Raw genomic sequence first — 19,279 nt, 5'->3', positions numbered from 1 at the left:
ATGCGTCCTTTATTGCTGTGTAACAGTGATCCAATATATTACTGTCTCTGGTGGGACATGTAACATGCTGTCTGTATTTTAGCAGTTCACGGGAGAGATTTGCTTTATTAAAGTCCCCTAGAATGATTAAAACAGAGTCCGGGTGTTGTTGGTCAGTCTCTGTGATCTGATTAGCAAGTTTCTGTAAAGCTGAGCTCACGTGCGCTTGCGGTGGAATGTAGACACTCAGGAGAATGAACGAGCAGAACTCCCGCGGCGAATAGAAAGGCTTACAGTTAATGAAGAGCACTTCCAGACTGGGACAGCACATATTCGTTAACACAGTTAAATCTGTACACCACCTTTCATTGATGTAAAAGCACATCCCGTGCGATTTCCCCATTTATTCTGTGTCGCGGTCCACTCTAAACAGCTGAAAGCTCGGCAGATGGAGCGTGCTGTCTGGAATGACGTCATTCAGCCAGGTTTCTATGAAACACAGAGCAGCAGAGTTTGAAAAGTCCTTGTTTAACCGGAAAAGCAGGAGTTTGTCCGTTTTGTTGGGTAGAGAGCGAAGAGTCGCCAGATGGATACTGGGTAGCAGCATTCGAAATCTGTGCTGTTTGAGCCATCTTGAGGATAAACACTTTGCAGCAATTATATTAATTTAATTCTATTTAAATTCTGCTTCATTCTACTCAATTTAAATTCTGCTACCTCAATTCATTTTCAGGAATTGAATTTTAATTTAAAAGGCATTTCTTAATTCATTTTTGCATTGTGCACAACCTTGATGCTATTTTTACATTTTGAATGAGTATACTCCTAAGCATTTGGAATACAATGGTAATTCAAAGTGTTATACATAGAATACAATAAAAAAGATAATTGCATGCACTGTGTATGTAATTGTGCCACAGCAACCATCAGGCATGCGCAGCCTCAAACCTCCCTCTCTCTCTCTCTCTCTCTCTCGTCTGTGCCATCATACAATAACAGTGCTCTAAAAGCCCATTCTCACTATAGCAACCTCAGATGAACATTAAACACTTGATGAAAGATATCAGAGGGGGTGGAAAGACTGGACTTACATGTTATGTCACCCTGAGAAATCTGTTCAACACTCTGGAGAGAAGCAAGACATCATGGAGTAACTGGCACTCACAGGTAACTTCTGTCTCGTTTCCAGTCAACTCGATTGGAATTTCTGGTTATGTGTATTTATGTGAATGCTAATTTGAATGTACAAGATGCAAGTTGTCTTATGAACTGATAATTGTTTGGGGTTCCATTAAAATAGGAGTTTAATAGCTATTGCTAAGAAATATTACTCAAATAATTTAACTGTAAATTATACAAAATAGCATCATCTTGATGCCTAATTATTCCTCAGCAGCAGTGTATATGTGCATTAGCATGTTTTTAAAAGATATTTTGCCTTGATAAATGGCGAGGCAAGGGCAGGAACCAGTTGTCCGCCCACATAATCCCGAACTCCCACGACATGACAGGCCGTACACGCCTCCAGATCTCCTGTGGCTCATAGCTTGATGTGGAACATGCTTTCACACTAAGAAGAACACTTAAACTGTAATTTAAACTCTTCATCTGTCAGTATGATGCACATACTGCACAATGGAACAGTTCACCCAAAAATTTAAATTCTGTAATTGTTTTACTCAGCCTTGTGTCGTTCCAAATCTGCATGAATTGCTTCTGTTGAACATAAAAGACGACATTTAGAGAAATGTTTTTTTTTTGACCCATACAATGGATGTCAATGGTCACCAAAACCAGCACTACCAACATTCTTCAGAAATCCACAAATTAAAGAAAGTCATACAGGTTTGGAATTAAATTATTTTTTAATACAAAACAATTTGTATTAAACTTTTGTGTTACAGGCATACATGATATCTCAGATTGTGTGGCTCGTGGTGGAGAGATTTAGAATTTTTGCCAAGTGAGCGATAAAATGGGCAAAAAAATCCTATAGAATCCTATCCTTTTAGAATTGAATTTTATTTAAATTATGCATTCAATTTGCTATCTCAATTCATATTCAGGAATTGAATTTGAAGTTAAAAGGCATTTCTTAATTAATTTCTGCATGGTGAACAACCCTGATGGAACCTAATGGTAGTATACTCACTCCAAACATTAAAAATGCTTTGAATTGTGAAAGATCCCAATAAGCAAAATTAACATTAATTAAGTACTGTAACAGGACAAGTGAGCGATAATATGAGCGAAAATATTTTATAGACTTACAATGAAATTCTAATAATATCACTAAAATGCTTTCCATGTGCTGTTTCTCCTCTATACAACAGACTGCCAGTAAAGTTAATGAAAACCTCTAAAATAGTCAAATTGCAGCCATTGTTACCATGACAACTGTGTCTCTAGATGGAATTACAGCAGAAAAACAGATCAGAAGAGGCTTTGAAAACATACACTGAAAGATCAATATAGAATTTCTAGAGCCACTGGGACAATGACTTTATAGGTTACGCAACTGCTCCACACTCTTAAAATTTATCACACTTTAAATTTAGGTCAGAAACAGTCCAATTTAACGATGCAACCAAATTGGCCGAGAATCTTCTAACTGCAGTAAACTTTTACCTCCCCCTGGTGGAATTAGTGTAGTTATCCAGAAACTAATTTGTACAACTGTCCATGCTCTTTTAGTACAGTATAATCTAATGAGCAATGAAACTAAAAGGAGTACCTTGTTAATCTTTTTCCTCCACAGATTATCCTCCTGCCATGGCCCACGCAGGCCCAGAGGTGCACTGGAGGTGGTTGGAGCTCCATGACTCGGTGTCTATGGGGTCTGTGGAGAGGAAGGTACGGACAGCTGCAGGGACCAGACAGTGGAGGATCCACAGTCGACCCAAACCCAAACACTCCTTTCTGGATGAGCGCAGGCTGCACTACGCTGCTTGGGATGGATGTCTGGACCAAGTCAAGGCCATGCTGGAACATGGCGTGCCTGCTAACTGCCAGTTAGTGATCTAGAACCTTAAAAGGAATGGTTCATCCAAAATAATTGACATTATTTTCATGTAATTCCAAATTATGCTAATTTTAAGGTGAACTACATGTTTAACCTGAAAAAGGGGCCATATAAGCATATTTTTTAATGATCTGATTTTGTAGCTGATAAAGTGACAAATGATATAAGCTAAGTTTTCCATTGTAAGTTTTTGCTCTCATATATAGTGTAAAAGTGCCGGAGATTTCTCTGATTTGGAGAATCGTGGTTAATGTAAGTTTCTCACCAGACTTCCTACAGTTAAACACTATTACTTAAAAAAAATATATAAATGCAAGCTGGAGGATTCAACAAAAGCATATACCATCAATTAAAAACCTTGTAGCTCACAGTAGGTCTGTCTTTACCGGTTTAGAAGTTATCTTTAAACTATGTTTAAATAGTTTAATATTTAAACATAGATAATATTTCTTCACAGGACGTGGATCAACTTAGCTCCATTCATATGGATTTATTTTATGATGCTTTTATTCCCTCTTTGGATACGTTGGGTTACCTGGGCTTTCAATGGGGGAACAAACCTCTCAGGTTTAAAAAATTAATAAAAAAATCTTAATTTGTGGATTAGGTTTTATGGGTTTGAAATGACATGAGCCTGAGTAAATTGTTCGGGAAAACAGTTAAAACCCAGGTAAGAGGAGTCAGAGATGCGATAAATTAAAGAAATTTACTGAAGAACATAGTTTGCAGTTTCATCAGCAGAAGTCTGATTGAGATTCTGGTTGGTAGATAAACTTAGAAAATCTTCACATGGACGTAAAACTCAAAGCATATCTTCTAGTGATTATATTTGGTGACAATTGATCAGAGGTCAGATGCAATAGGTCTCTCCAGAGACGTGTATCTGTTACTCTGGACATCAGTGTGATGGCAAATGACGATTTCATCCTAGAGCTCTCTCTCTGCTTCTAGCTGCAAATATAGACATTCACACACATACGCAGATAACACTTACTGTACTTCAAGGTTGCCGGGCTCTGCCCTGAATATTATCAAATATGGTTAACTACACACACACACAATCAGCTAGAGAGTAAAAAGGCAGACTAAATCCATATTCAACTTATTTTATAACATGCATAAATGTAACTTTGAAGAAATATTATAATTAACACTATTATGAGGGCCATTGTAGATCTGCAATCCACTCCTTCAAAATTATGACAGAATTTCCATATTTGGGTCAAGTATGAATTAGGAGAAAATATTTTAACTTATAATATAAAAAAGTATACTTATCACTTTTCTGTCGACAGTATTTTTGCTATAATGTTGTTTGTCACGCTTTCCATTATATGTCCCTTTAAAATAAGTATTATTACAGTGTCACACACGTTAGTAACAAAAGGTACCAGTGTAAAAATAGTAATGTCTAATACCATGAAAAAGCTTGTTGTGCTATTCCCAAAATAAATGTATAGCCATATTTTTTGCAGACTGGGCCATTTTGTACTTCCAGGGACCCGTATGGTTGGACAGCTGTCCACCACGCCTCTTTCAAGGGTCATCTCATGCTGATCAAGTTCCTGTTGCAAACCGGCCAGGTGGAGGTAAATAGCCAAGACTTCTTCAGCTGCACGCCCCTGCACCGCTCCTGCAGTGGAGGAAACCCTGAGACCACAGGCTTTCTCCTCCAGAAGGGGGCGTCACATTCAGCGAGGTCCTGCTCCGGCCAGACGCCCCTTCACCTGGCTGCAGCCAGCGGACACCTGGGCACGGCTCGGGTTCTGCTCCAGCACTTGGCCTCACCGAACCCCCAGGACTTTCATAAGTGGACACCCCTGCACTGGGCAGTTTTTGGAGGTTGGGGCGACGTGGCGGAGCTCCTGCTAGATAATGGGGCAGACGTGGAGGGAGGAAAGGGTGTGGGCATGAGCCCCCTGCAGCTGGCGGTGTTGGTTGGGAATGAGGCGGGGGTGAGGCTACTGCTCCACCGAGGTGCAGATGCAAATATGAGGGGTCCTAACGGCCGCACAGCTATGCACCTTTGTGCCTGCTCTGGAGACAAGAAGGTGATTGACTATAGGCTTAAACCAACAAGCAACCAACCATCGTTTGTTTGGTCTTTCAAAGATTTGATTTCATTAACCTGAAGTTCTGCTATTAGTGTATTCTAAGAATCGCTCCTAATGTAAACCTGGTTTAAAGAAGTTTAAGAAGTTGCAGTGCAACTTTAGGTTTTCACAAATGCTTTCATATGTGCAAGATGCTCTGAAAATAATAATAATATTAATTCTGCTAAATGACAAAAGTAAAGAGTGTAAAGACCATCGACTCTACCGTGCGACTCCACCGGGCAGGGACACCGGCAAGGGATAGTAGTATCGCTTTTTATTTAATTTTTTCATTGATATGTTTATTATTGAAATGTTGTTATATGCATGTGTCAATTTTATTTAATTTCTTTATTTTCTTAAATATGTGGGTAGATAGTATTTATAGAATTGTAACTTTTTAGTTTTAGTTACTTTTTCTTATTTGTAAGTCGTTTTGGACAAAAGCGTCTGCTAAATGACAAAAGTAAAAGTAATACCATTTTTATATTGGTGTACGGTAATTGAAAATCATGGTTTCTGGTTTAAACCTGTTCTGTTCAGTTTGCAAAAAACACACACTGACACAAAAAGTAAAATATTCAAGTCTTTTGAAGTTTTTATTCATATTACGTAAACTAAATTAAACATTGACTAACAAAATGTTTAAAGTTTTTTTCTTAAGTTAAAATTCTAACTTCATACAATAGCTAACTGAATTATAAAAAATCCCCCCAAAATATTATATTGTCCTACAGTAAGAAACATTTTGGTTTGTGTCTAAAGACGTATATATGGTGATTATAATCAATATATATATTTTTTTAATTGGTCAAAGTGACTATTTTCAGTTAAATATTACTACTGTTTGTTAATTTAAATGTAGAATATTTACAGATGCATACAACTGAAAACACCACTGTTGCCCATAAAATTGATGGGCAAAACATCACATCTACCGACTGCTTTGAGGGAAATCGCCAGAAACTGTGTAAAGGAAGTTTGTGGCTGGAACATTGGCTAGTGGGACGCTATATTAAATGCAGCTTGATGACACATAAAAATGATACAAAAAATGTTAGTTACTTTACAACAACTGTAATAATACTAATGTTATGCTATCCAATGTTATCCAGCACTAATCATGTAATCAATGTTCTCCCCCAAAAACAATCTGTACACATGAAGTGTCCTATAAACACCTCAATGCATTTGTTTCCAAGCAACCCTATTACCGCAGCATAGCTAGCATTTGCCAAGATTGTGAATTCAAGGTCTTGCTGCCCTTTTGGTGTTCTGTCAGATTCACGCCAACTGCACGCTGGGAAGCAGATGGCATTTGTGTGGGTGAAGGGCAATATTCTGTTCCTGTCTCCTTAGCACCATTTGATCTTTCTTTAACTCTACTTTTCATCTGTCTATTCTAAACCATATCTTCTCCTTCCCCATAGATCCTTCAGCAGCTGTTAACAGTAGGGGCTAAGGTTGATGTCAGGGATGGAGATGTGGTGTCTCCGCTGCATCTGGCTGCCCGCAGTGGCTCTAGGGCTGTGGTGCACTTGTTGATTCTGAATGGAGCAGGACTTGAGGACAGGGACAACCTCAGAATGACACCACTGCACTACTCAACACTCAGGGACAATGTTGAGGCTGCCAAACTGTTGCTGCACTATGGAGCAGATGTGAATGCTGTGGAGAGGCTCGGACAGACACCTTTGCACTTGGCCTCTGAGAGGGGTCACTGCAAGGTGTGCTGATTCTCCCTTTAAGTTCATACACTACCAATCAAAAGTTTGGAATAATTTAGATTTTTTAAAGTATTTGATAGAAGCATCTTATGCTCACCAAGGCAGAATTTAATATATTTTATATTTATAAACAGTACAGTAAAAACTTTAATATTATGAAAACTTTATCAAAACCACTGAGATGATCTCATCTGTGATTTTGCTTTCCTATGGGAAAGTGTAGGAAGTAAATGTTTACCTGTTTCTTTATTTCTCGCTACACTTGTGATTCAATCCACAGGTCCTCAAGGTTCTGCTAGACAAAGGGGCTGATCCCGCTATAAGGAGCAGCTGGAGAGAAACAGCAGAGGATGTTGCGCGGGCACACAGTCAGCTAGGTGTAGTCCAGCTCCTTCAGCAACACCAGGCGGTCAGGATGAGAGATCAAGTTCAGGACAGTGTGGAGAAAGAGAACAAATAACCGTGAATTAAGGCCTGTTCACACTGAGGATTAAAACTATAATGATAACTCTAATGTTTTAGTAATCATTCTAATTGTAACTATTATGACATTGGTGAATAATATCACTGGAATTACTTTCAAAATTAATTCCTTTCCAGCTGATGGATGATAAAAACATTGACAATCCAAATCCAGAAAGACTTTAAAGGGCTCAAGATGATGTTATAGTTATCTTTATAGTTACTGTTTTAGTGCGAACGGGCCTTAATAGTTTTGAGTCCACTGATTTGATTGGACAAGTCGCATTCCAAGAATATTTATATTATGGGTATGGTCACATTTACCATTGTTTGGAACATAGTAATTCATGTAACTGAGAGGGCAAAAGATTGCAGATCTTGCTCGGGTTCAAGTTGGTCACACAAATTTCCTGCACGGATCAACAGAAAGCTCCTTGGTTTATAAGTGACTTCTGTGAGAGCTGTACTGTATATACCATAATTATGACTAGAGCCATTGCTACAAATCTTGGGACATTTATTTTTTTGGATGGTGGATAAATACTCTGGTAATAACTGTAGTGCCTATAGTTTTTTGTTGTAAAGTGTGTTATATTTTTAAGGGTCTATATGGAATAAAATCACCTTTAACATTCAGACACTAGGGTGACAATTTATAATAAAACAGGTGAAGCATTAAAGGTAATTCGAAAGGAAAGGAAAGGAAAGGATGACATGTGGCCAGGTACGGTGTCCCATACTCAGAATCTGTGCTCTGCATTTCACCCATCCAAGTGAACACACACAGCAGTGAGTAGTGAAAACACACACACACACCATGAACACACACCAAGAGCAGTGGGCAGCCATTATTTTGTTTTTACATACAAAGTTTAAATCACATTTTATAAAAGTAGATAAATAACCACCGGTGTTGGGAAGGTTACTTAAGAAATAGGTTACAGATCACGAGTTGTCCTATTTAAAATGTAATTAGTGTAAATATTTCAATTAATTTTCAATGTAACTGATAGCATATGATTACTTTTCTAAATTTCTAACGAATGTTTTCAACAATTAATCATTTTGAAACATTTAAAGCAGGCAGGGTTAACCTTACAGTAGCACTCACCACTGCACTCTAAAACAATGCTGGGTTAAATGTTCATTTATTGGACATATTTATTGAATTTCCAACCTATTGTGGGTGCATTTTAAGCAAGAAATAGTCATTTTTAAGCAATAGAAAAATATTCAGAAGGTTGGGTTAACCATTTAACCCAACCACTGCGTCAAAACAACCTAATCAATTTCACCCAGCACTGGGTTGCTTTTAACCCGGCATTTTTAGAATGTGATTACTGTTAGACTTGTCAAAACTTCTATAAAAATGTCATTTTAAAGCACAGCCACCACAATCATCATATGAAGATAATAGCTATGATATATATATATATTTTTTTATCAAATCCTTGCATAGCTATGAAAACACTGGCATCTACTGCTTTGGAAAAAAGTAGTTAATCTTAAAAAAACAAAGCATATACGTAAATCCAGATTGGAAATACAACAGTTAACAAACAAATGTGTCCTATTCTGTGTCCTAAACTCCTGGGCCCGTATTCACAAAACAAAAGTAGCTCCTAACTTGCCGATTTAGGAGAAAATCTTAAAAATAGTAGTGCTAAAACTAGGTCCTAAATCTGTGAAATGTTAAGAGTAGTGAAGAGGACTCCTAAGTCACTAAGACCAACTCACAACTATCCTAAAGTGGCTGTTGCTGGCAATCTGCCTCAGAATATAAACATTTGACGATAATGAGCCTTTAAAATGGTATCACCTTTAAGGTTTGGCGGTTATCCCAACTCCAAATTTTCCTTTTATTATATCCTTTTCATTAACCATTTGGGCAAGAAGAATCAGGTGATCTTGCGTTCAGTTTGGTTTTCTTTTACATTTGCATGTATTACCATCAGCCATGATTATTCTACTCAGTTAATTAAAAGGCGGTTTATATGCATCCGCAACAAGAAGCATACATGTAAGAGACTGACAATTAGCTGAACTTATATTTGTTTAATTAGTGACACTTAGCCTGCATGTTAAAATCTTTATTTGAATGTGGCAATTAACATTATTTTTTAAAACTTTATTTGGATATGGCAACATAATATCATGCTCTACAATATTTCTATGAATAAATATCTGACAGAGACCCCTCTCAGCCAATCAAGGAGGTCAACCCCACCCTTACTCTTAGCTTAAGACTTCTCTATTCCTTAGTACAAGTTTGTCTTTTGTCTTTGTGGATAGGTTTTAAGAGAAAACTCTTAGCTAAATTTTTTTACTGCTATTTAGGAGAACTCTTAGTGGTAAGATACAATGTTTTGTGAATACGGGCCCTGAAACATAGAGCAGTCAATGCAATTTAGAAAGAAATCAATTAAATCTGTATGTGTGTGAAAATATGCAGGTCTAAACCGCTTTGCAATCGTTAACATTTTCATAAGTAACAGTAATTTCATTATACATTTTTCTCAGTAACAGATTACAGTTATATTTATTTTGTAATTAAATCATGTAATTCTGTTACATGTAACTAGTTACTCCCCATCACTAAACCACTCATATTCTCCCAATCTGACTGCACTGATGAAAACTATATTAGCAGTTACTTCCTCAGTTTTATGGAATACAAAATTGGAAACTTCGGCACAAGGAGCTGCTAGGACACAAACCCTGTATGCAGCAAAGTGTCAGGAGTGACTGAAAAACAGAGAAAGGATGAGCTCTCCGTAGAAGTCTGTACTGCACTGGTTTAGGTGCTATAACCACTTGCATGCCTTTGAAGCGGTGGATATAGGCTAAGCAACTTCTTGACTGCAAACAAGCTATTTTGAAAGTGAATCCCATATTTATATGAGGGATGGGATATATGTCACTCCTGAAACTTTGCTGCACTTACAGGCTTTTTGGCCATGGCTCCTGTTAACAGCACGCAAAACAACTTTTATATAAATTCTGATTTGATTATAGCCTAGAAAACGAGCAAATAGCGCTTCCATGTAATCACTAATGTTCTGTTATAATCAGTGAAGCTCTCTGAACTGCAAATAATATCTTATTTACACCAGGGTACTATTTATTGTTTTCAGCATTAGAAAACCTATATTTTTTATTAATTTTTTTATTATAATTTTTATTTAAAGAAACAGCACAGGATTTAATTACAATAATGTAACATGAAAAGTTATGGGAAAATGCGCAAAAAAGTAAACAGTAGGTTAAGGGAATTTGTTAGGAATTTGGGAGATTTTTATGGGATGGGAAATCTGAGCAAGGAAGACTTCAAATCTAGGCAAAGTATTAGGTATTTGGTGTTGTAAATAACACACACACAACAAAAACGATACGTTCAACAACATGGTTAAGGCCTGAGAAAAATGTCTATTTTTTTCAGAATACACATAACTTGGAAACAGAAGTATACTGATAAACGGTAATGCTTGCTCCGCGTAATTATGTGCTTTATGTATTGATTTATGTTATACGTGAATTAAATACATTTTATTCGGCTCTACAGAAGTGTTCAATCCTGACAGAAAAACACACCTGGAAGTACAAGCGTCATTTACAGTAAAGTTCATCTGCAGGAGGCGCTGTGGAAAATTAATTCGTCTAATCATTTCTGCCTGTTTGAGAGTGCTTGCAATCCCAGCATGAATATATTTAAAACGTATAATTATTTATGGGCATAAGTCTGTGGCACAAACACGTACTTTAAAGTAATACGGTGGGTTACAGCGTTGAATAAAGTAACAGTTATCTGACAAGCGATTGGTTTGTTGAGGTCACGTGACACATCTCTGCACCAATCAGCGAGCTGTACGATAAGCAGCGATGTGCTCAGTTCTGTTTTCCGCTCTGGGTCACGAATCTATTCGCAGGTACCGACAACAGCGATCATGGAGGCGCCGCCGATGGCCACCGGTCCCGCCGCAAACGCGCCTGCTAATAGCGAGGGCATATTAATAGGGGATAAAGTGTATTCCGAAGTCTTCCTCACCATCGATAATTCTTTGATTCCAGAGGAAAATCTCTCCCCGACCCCGTCTATGCAGGATGGCCTCGACCTGTACAGGGAGACGGACCTGCGGATCCTGGGCTGCGAGCTCGTCCAGGCCGCCGGGATCCTGCTGCGACTGCCGCAGGTAAATCATCGCTTTGTTTAACTACTTATTTGATTAATGACGTGAAATAAACCTTTGAGGTGACTTTATCAAACAAGAACCCGTAACCCAACAAAACACACCAGACATTTCCGACTAAACAAACCCCCTCCCAACTCAAATTAATTATATATTTAATTATACAATGTGTGTAATCTAAATGAGTTTGAACGGCTTTCGCGAGCGGCGTCCGTCGGCTAGACAAAAACAAAATGGCGGACGTTGCTTTTGAAACGAAACAGGGCCGTTTATATTAAATTTTCTTTCATCGTAATTATGTTTCAGGTGGCCATGGCGACCGGACAAGTGCTTTTTCATCGATTCTTCTACTCGAAGTCCTTCGTGAAACACAGTTTTGAGGTAAGAGACTGAAGCCGTGTTTACAAGCAATGCGGATGGCAGCCATGTTGTTTGAGTTAACGTTACTGTAAATGACATTCAACCGGATTATTGCTCAATGGTGTGAAAATATTATTTTTTAAATGCTGTCGTCATAACAGGATAGTTATAATGGGCGTTTTTTCAAATACCAGAGAACTGCCTAACTAGACGGGATTATAGGAGTGTTTGAACGGATTACTGTTTAGCTAGACAGTTATAAATTTGTGTGTGTGTACATAAACACATACATAGCTCTAGTTATAAGTATCCTATTAAGATTGTACATTTTGTGTATAGTTGTAGTAGATCTTTATTTTCCATTGGCTGATACAAATTAAATGCAAAACATTTGCTCAATTTCACTATCAGAAAATGTTATTATCTGCTAACAAGTTGATATATTTATCAGTCTATTAACTAATGTGTGCTCTGTGCTTTGTAATAGTGTTTTTGACAACTCTTTCTGTCATCTGTTCTCTCTTTCTAGATTGTGGCCATGGCCTGTGTTAACTTGGCTTCAAAGATCGAAGAAGCCCCTCGGCGAATTAGGGACGTCATCAACGTGTTTCATCATTTGAGGCAGCTCCGAGGCAAAAGGTAAGCATGGCACATTCTCGCAGAGTTTCTGTCACACCGCTTCCTCCGTTCGTTACCTGTGCAAGCAACCTCCCACCTTAACTGATTTATTTTTCTTTGGATAACATTTAATGTCATCACCTCAAATTGTAAACGATTCAGGTATACTTAAACATGTTAACTGTGAGTAGTCTGTGCACTTGTGTTTGTCTTTTGATATGATGTCTTGATTTTGTTTGCTTTATTCTAAACCATTTTAAAGCTTTTCAGTTCCTTCATCAGTCATAATTGGTAGTAACAGCAGGATATTCTGATTACCTGAGCAAGTAAAAACATTCAAACGGCTCAAAAGTGTAATCTTGAGCAAGGGAACGTGATGCCAATTGAGCTATATTGTGGCTGATTACTGGCTAGTATAATATGAATTCCAGAATGAAGTAGAGAACAACTTAAAGAGGATAAAAAGGAAAAATTGTTCATCTGAAATCAAGGACGCGGTATTAACTTGAATTCTTTTTTCCCTTGCAACCAACTAACAGCGACCAGCTACATTTACCAATGCCTGGGTGATGTGGAATGGTACGTAGAGATGAAGCAGTCGGCATGGCAACAGTGAGCGAGGTGTCGCTTCCCCCCCTCCCCCGGGAGAAGCCAGTGGTCTGAAAGCGGTCACTGGGATATCGGGGATCGACAGGTTGGCCGCTGGTCCGAAGCGTCTGGGTGACTCCTGTATCTCAGTTTAAGCTTATTGTCTCTGCCAGCACAGGTGACCATCTTAATTTATTTCATTTTTAAAAAAAGACACCTCACCACACGTCATAGCTTCCACAGAAATATTTCACGCTGCACATGCAAGATTAAAATCTGTTAAATATTCACACGATGGGAGCCGTGAGGGTTGCGTAATGAGAATGTTTTTGTTTTATAATGTAAGCATTGTTTAGATTGGGTGTCTTTGACAACGAAATGCCAATTCATGTCTGTTCTATATATAACGTAACATTTAATTGTGAATTTTTTGTGAGATCATTGTTCACTTTTAGAAATAACTAACCAAGTTGTTTAGTGTAGATGATTTAGATGTTTTATGATTATGAATTTAGATTTAATTGTGTGAAAACATAAAACCAAAGAGATTGTATTTGAGCTTTATGAAATATTAATTCACTTGTGGATGGGTGTAGTGAAAATAAAAATATTCAGATAAGAACTGTGGGAAAAAACAAACCATTTATATGGTTAAGAAATATTTAAATTCTGTTAGGTTAGTAAAATATAGACTATATAGGTAATATATTTTGGAGTATTAGGTTAGGTATACAACTTGGTTTTAGTAAAAAGCTGTTTTTATCATAACTGGACTGTTAAGAGTATTTCAATAGTTAAAGTAGTACAAGAATGAATTTCATTTAGATGAATCGCATGGTTGAAAGTGACCATTGCTATTTACATGATTACCTGACACACCTGAAGGCCCATTCATGCTATTTTCAGATCACGACTCGGCACTTTTAGCATGTCATGAACTTTTTCTGCTAGTAGTGTTTATGATGAAGAGCTCAATACGTCTCTTTTATGTGTTTTGATTGTTAAACTGAGACTGTGTATACTGTGTGTTGAGATTTTTGGTGCTTTTGTTCCCCAAGATTTATCTGGTTAGTGTATTATGTGATATTGGTTGTTTATAGAAGAACTTTTTTTTTTTTTTTTTTACTTTCTGTTGAAGCTATGATGTGGTGAGAGGTGAGCTTTTTTATTTTTCTTCTCTCTAACAGTCACTTGTGGCAGTGCTAAAAGTCTTACACTGAAATTACAGGAGTCAAAAAACTGGACCTGTTGCCTTTAGTTGGTTGGAAGGGAAACAGAATGATTTGAATTTAAAATGAAGCAAACAAAAAAAAGCTTTTTTTTCATTGTCTTGAATAATATTTGAGTCAGGGGAAACGATTTTACTTTCGTTCCTTCACAAATCAGGAGTCCAAGTCCATTGATACTTGATCAGAACTACATAAACACCAAAAACCAGGTGATAAAAGCTGAGCGGCGTGTGCTGAAGGAGCTGGGCTTCTGCGTCCACGTCAAACACCCACATAAGGTACGTCTCAGTTCTTGCTCTTGCTGGTTTGTTTTTAGACTTGAAAATTTTAGTAGAATGAAAAGGAATAACTTTAACATGCAGTTTCATTGGCTTTGTAGATTATCGTCATGTACCTGCAAGTCCTTGAATGTGAGAAGAACCAAACGTTGGTCCAGACAGCCTGGTGAGTAAATAAACAATCCTGCGTTGGGTGTCTAGACACTGCGGTGCAACCAGTAATTAACCCCTCTGCCTCCGTTACGTAACTTTTCTGTCCCCTCATCTGATGGATTGGTGTATTCGTGACTCATGTGTGTTGGTGTGTGTCTTCTGTTTTAAATCTCTTGTTCATGGCTGTAATTAAAAGAAAATGGAGAGCTTAGTTTAACTTTGTCCTTTCTTTCTACTCTGATTAAAGGGTAGTCCATGATGGTAAGTGTCATAAAGAACCTCTGAACTCTGCTCCTCCAACCACATGACCTCAGGAATCTCCCCCCATTGGCTGCCCTTCTCGAGACAGCCAATCCAGTGAGAGCTCTCTGCCCGAGAATCACTGAAGGGGGCCTTTTCCAGCTGCCAGCAGCATCTTGTTTTCTTGCGGTTGTCCAAAAGGATTTGTATTTTTGTTTTTGCTTCAAGACTCAAGATTTTTCTCTTTTTTTTTTTTATTATTTGTTTTTAAAAGGTGGTCTTTTTAACTTTTTAAAAGGTAGATTTAAAGCCTGAGTATTTGAATTCATTATTAGACCTCAACTACTAGATTTAGGTGGTGTAAGTGATCTTGTCTTTTGTTTTCTAAATGTACTCCAATTTAAAGGGTAACCCACCCAAAAATGAAAATTATTCACCATGATGTCTTCTCAAACCTATATGATTTTCTTTCTTTTGTAGAATAGCAATGGAAAAATGTTCACATTTCTCATTCCCATAAATCGAAAGCATATAGTGTCCAGATCAAAGGTTCTCTTTATTTTGTTAAGTCTTCTGAACTTAAAATTTAAGCTAAATCCCATCCTCTGATCTCATTTGTGCTACTGCATATTAAAATTTAGTCTTGTCTTATTTTGATGTTTTTTTTTTTTTTTTTGATATGTTTGCATATTAAATATACTAACGTGTAACCAAATGGTATAGCAACTTCACATTCAAAGGTATCATATGGAGTGAGAAGACATATATTAATATGGTGCACAATGTGCTTCTTTGTGCTTTTATGTTCTCACCATATGATGAAATCTCGATCTTGATAAATATTTCTCCTTTTTTGTGTTCCACTGTGGAAAGTTTAGGTTTAGAATGACATAATGGTGAATAAATGACCATTTTCATTTTTGGTGAAGCATTCCTTTAAATATGCGATTGTTATCAATAATTTGGTGTGAGGCGTTGTCATACGGGAACTCTCCTGCTCATTCTATGCTTGAATGACTTGTTTGAAGCTCAGCTTTTCCACATAAATCCAATGTTCTGTGGCCTGTAGCATAAACTCTTGAGTGTTTCTGTTCCAGCACAATGCACATCAGTGTAGTATTTCCCATATTTTTCATAATGATACGGAGCCTTTCTGGTCCACAGTGTCCATCTGCCTGTTTGCTTTTTTCAGAAAGCTTTGCATTCCATATCTGGCCGTCATTCAGAAGTTAAAGATTTTGCCTGTCTGCAAGTCTGCATTTAGCCATCTAGTCTGAGATGTGTATTTGTTCATTCCCAGAGCTGCTGCTCTCAGTCCTGCTTTGACTCACCATGCATGCTGTTTAGTGAGGTGCATGCAATGCTACACCCCCATTCTCTCGTCTGCTTATTTTATGGAAAGTTAAGCTGTTATTTCAGAAGTTTTGAAGAAATGGAGTTGTGGTAATTTGTTGCATGCAAACTAGTGGAACCAGCTCTATTTTTGACAAACCTCCCATGAGCTCGTCTGTGTGCACATGTGTGCACTGAACATGTGCCTGTGAACACTTCATGCTTGCCTTTACACGTTTGTAGAACAACAGAGGAACGTGAGGCAGAGAGGGAAAGGGCAAAATTAAACTCAAGCCTCCATTTATATTTTGTCTTTTTATTTGCATCATGTGACAAACCTCGTACATAAATTTATAGATGAACAACCCATGCAGGGAAATGGCAATTTTGTGGTTCACTTTTTCTGTTGCAGGAACTATATGAATGACAGCCTTCGTACTAATGTGTTTGTGAGATTTCAAGCTGAAACCATCGCCTGTGCCTGCATTTACCTCGCTGCACGAGTGCTACAGGTAACAAAACCATTGCCTGGCCATCTTCATCTCCACCTCTGTTTAGCTCTGTTTTTTTTTAATGCTTTGATCTTTTTCAATCATTCTTTCTCTCAGATATCTTTACCCTCTCGGCCGCAATGGTACCTGCTGTTTGGTGCCACAGAGGAGGAGATCAAAGATATATGTGTAACCACTTTGAAGTTGTACACAAGAAAAAAGGTCAGACTTGTTTGAACTTGCTCCGGTTTTTAGAGTTAGCTGGTCTTCACTTGTGTTATATCGAGTCTGTGTTTCTGATTTGTAGCCAAATTATGAATTGCTGGAGAAGGAAGTGGACAAGCGGAAGGTGGCTCTACAGGAAGCCAAACTGAAGGCCAAAGGACTGAATCCAGATGGCACTCCTGCTCTCTCCACATTGGGTGGATTCTCTCCTGGATCCAAACCATGTAAGTTGTCACTTCCACTGCCTATTGTGCAGTCTAACCTTCTTTTTTTAAAGCTAAAACCATCTTGCTCTTTACCTTGGCTTTACTTTTAAGCATTGTTTACCCTCGTTGTTCCAAACACATAACTTTTTTGTTTCTTTCTATGACACAAAAGAAGTAGATGGTCCAGGCTGCTCTTTTCTATACAATTCATATAAAGCCCAAAGTTTTTATGGGAATGCATTTGTGTTCCTCCATAAAGCTATTGTAGGGCTTCAGAAGACTTGAAATGTAGCACAGGAATTGTGTGGACTGTTTTAATACCGCTTGATTTTTGGAAATGAGCAGCAGGAACATTCTGCTAAACTTGTTCTCATAAAATTGGATTCTTCCTGTTAGGTTCACCTAATATAATGAAAGCAGATGAGAAGTCTCCTAACGCTCAAATGCTTAAGGCCATGAAGAAAGAACCAGAAGATCGGCCTCAGGGCTCTAAGAGCCCACACAATGGGTGAGTGTTTGACTGGCTTGACTTTCATCAAGTACTTGTTTTGTTTAATTAAAACCCACTCATTAAGAATCTACCTTGTCCTTTCTTTAGACTCAGGAAAGATAGTAAGTTAGGTCGGAACAGTAGAAGTGCGAGTCGTTCTCGTTCCAGAACGAGATCCCGGTCCAGATCGCGCTCTCCCAGACGACAGTAAGTACCTCTATATATGCTCTATAATTTTGGTGTCTATACTCAACCGTTTTTTCTTGTAGTTACAATAACAGGCGCAGTCACTCAGGCACCTACAGCTCTCGCTCCCGGAGCCGCTCTCACAGCCGCAGCCCATCCCCACGACGACACGCCAACCACGGCCCTCCATCTCCCCTCCTGCCACACTTGAAGTCAAAGCAGCGCTCAGACGACTTGCACCAGCACAGCAGACATGGCCACAAGAGGAAACGCTCACGCAGCCGCTCTCGTTCCACCAGCAAGCCCCGTGAGCGGGACAGAGAGCGAGAGAGAGAGCGGGACCGGGACCGAGGTTCTTCGGACTTAGCGAAGAAGCACAAGCATGAGCGTAGCAGCGGAGGCCATCACCGCGACCGGCGGGAACGCTCGCGCTCGTACGAACGCTCTCATAAAAGCAAACACCACAGCAGTAGCCATTCAAGCCACAGTCGTCACAGACGCTGAGTGTTTTCCTGTTATGTCACGTCTGTGTGACTGCGAGTGAGTTTGTGTTTGATTTAAAGTGGTCAGTGTTGACCTAGTTGTCTGTTTAAATTTTTTTTTTTCTCGTTATTTTGGCGGTTTAGTTTTAAATCTTGAAAGGATATGAAACTACATATTTACAGTGTAAAGATGGGTTCAGTGTTGATATAATATGGGAAATGCTTTGATTTATAAAAGCAACCTTTTTCAGAAGGTGGGAAAATCACTGGTTACATAGAAAAATGGAAAATGTTTTCAGGAAAGACACCAATACTTTGCACAGCTATAGAAATTAATAAAAAAAAAAGATGCTCTACTGGCAGAAGAAAATTGGTTTCTCTGAAAATAGATCATATTTTTTTACAACTGGAAGCAGACTTTTTTTTTTTTTTTGATCATGGTGACTGGTTTTCAGTCTGCACGTCTTCATGTCTGATTTTTACTCAATAAAAAGTGACTTATTCCTACTGTCAATAGTTGTTGGTTTTTTTTTTAGTCTTATGGAACTTGGATTTATGAATTAAAAATAATTTCTTGCTCTGACATCATTAAAATCCCTTGATGTTTACCCACATTATATAACACAAAATATCACAACAGAAACAGCTCTAATCTGGAGATGTGGCATTAAAAAGTTTGATTGATTCTAGAGAATCGCCCTACCATCTTAAATGGTTCTCTTATATGTAGACTTCGAACATTTATTTATTCTACAGTAGTCAACATTTGAAGTGGATCAAAAAAGTTTAAGACGAGATCGGATTTTGGGTTTAGGACTTTGATGAAAGGTTTTGATCCACTTCAAATGTTGACTACTGTAGTAAACCATCTCAACAAATGGATTCATGTAAATAAACAGGAAAACAATATCCAGTGGTGTTGCTTCAGTAG

The 19,279-nt window shown here is 38.1% G+C and overlaps 2 protein-coding genes across 2 annotated transcripts; both read left to right on the top strand.

The window, feature by feature from the left end:
- Positions 1–2,751: 2,751 nt before the first annotated feature.
- LOC306888254 (uncharacterized protein) lies at positions 2,752–7,281 on the top strand (the record flags this gene model as incomplete). The annotated part of the gene is made up of 4 exons (XM_079446452.1): positions 2,752–2,990; positions 4,500–5,052; positions 6,525–6,821; positions 7,102–7,281. 4 exons carry the CDS (start codon positions 2,752–2,754, stop codon positions 7,279–7,281), a joined length of 1,269 nt encoding a protein of 422 aa, XP_079302578.1.
- Positions 7,282–11,153: 3,872 nt separating this feature from the next.
- On the top strand, positions 11,154–18,862 carry LOC306888601 (cyclin-L1-like). Its single transcript, XM_079447030.1, has 11 exons — positions 11,154–11,473; positions 11,777–11,851; positions 12,360–12,469; positions 14,423–14,543; positions 14,645–14,709; positions 16,681–16,780; positions 16,877–16,981; positions 17,067–17,208; positions 17,587–17,698; positions 17,789–17,887; positions 17,950–18,862. The coding sequence occupies exons 1-11, from the start codon at positions 11,228–11,230 to the stop codon at positions 18,368–18,370; spliced, it is 1,596 nt and encodes a 531-aa protein (XP_079303156.1). The 5' UTR covers positions 11,154–11,227; the 3' UTR covers positions 18,371–18,862.
- Positions 18,863–19,279: the final 417 nt, after the last annotated feature.

This window comes from Barbus barbus (assembly GCF_936440315.1).
Source record: "Barbus barbus genome assembly, chromosome: 22".
Taxonomy (NCBI): Eukaryota; Metazoa; Chordata; class Actinopteri; order Cypriniformes; family Cyprinidae; genus Barbus; species Barbus barbus.
The sequence above is the reverse complement of the archived record's forward strand: the minus strand, read 5'-3'. Positions and strand labels throughout refer to the sequence as shown.

Coding starts and splice junctions, on each gene's coding strand:
- LOC306888601 (XM_079447030.1), top strand. CDS start 11,228: ATGGAGGCGCCGCCGATGGCCACCGGTCCCGCCGCAAACGCGCCTGCT. Junction 11,474..11,776: donor TCCTGCTGCGACTGCCGCAG/GTAAATCATCGC, acceptor ATTATGTTTCAG/GTGGCCATGGCGACCGGACA. Junction 14,710..16,680: donor ACGTTGGTCCAGACAGCCTG/GTGAGTAAATAA, acceptor TTTCTGTTGCAG/GAACTATATGAATGACAGCC.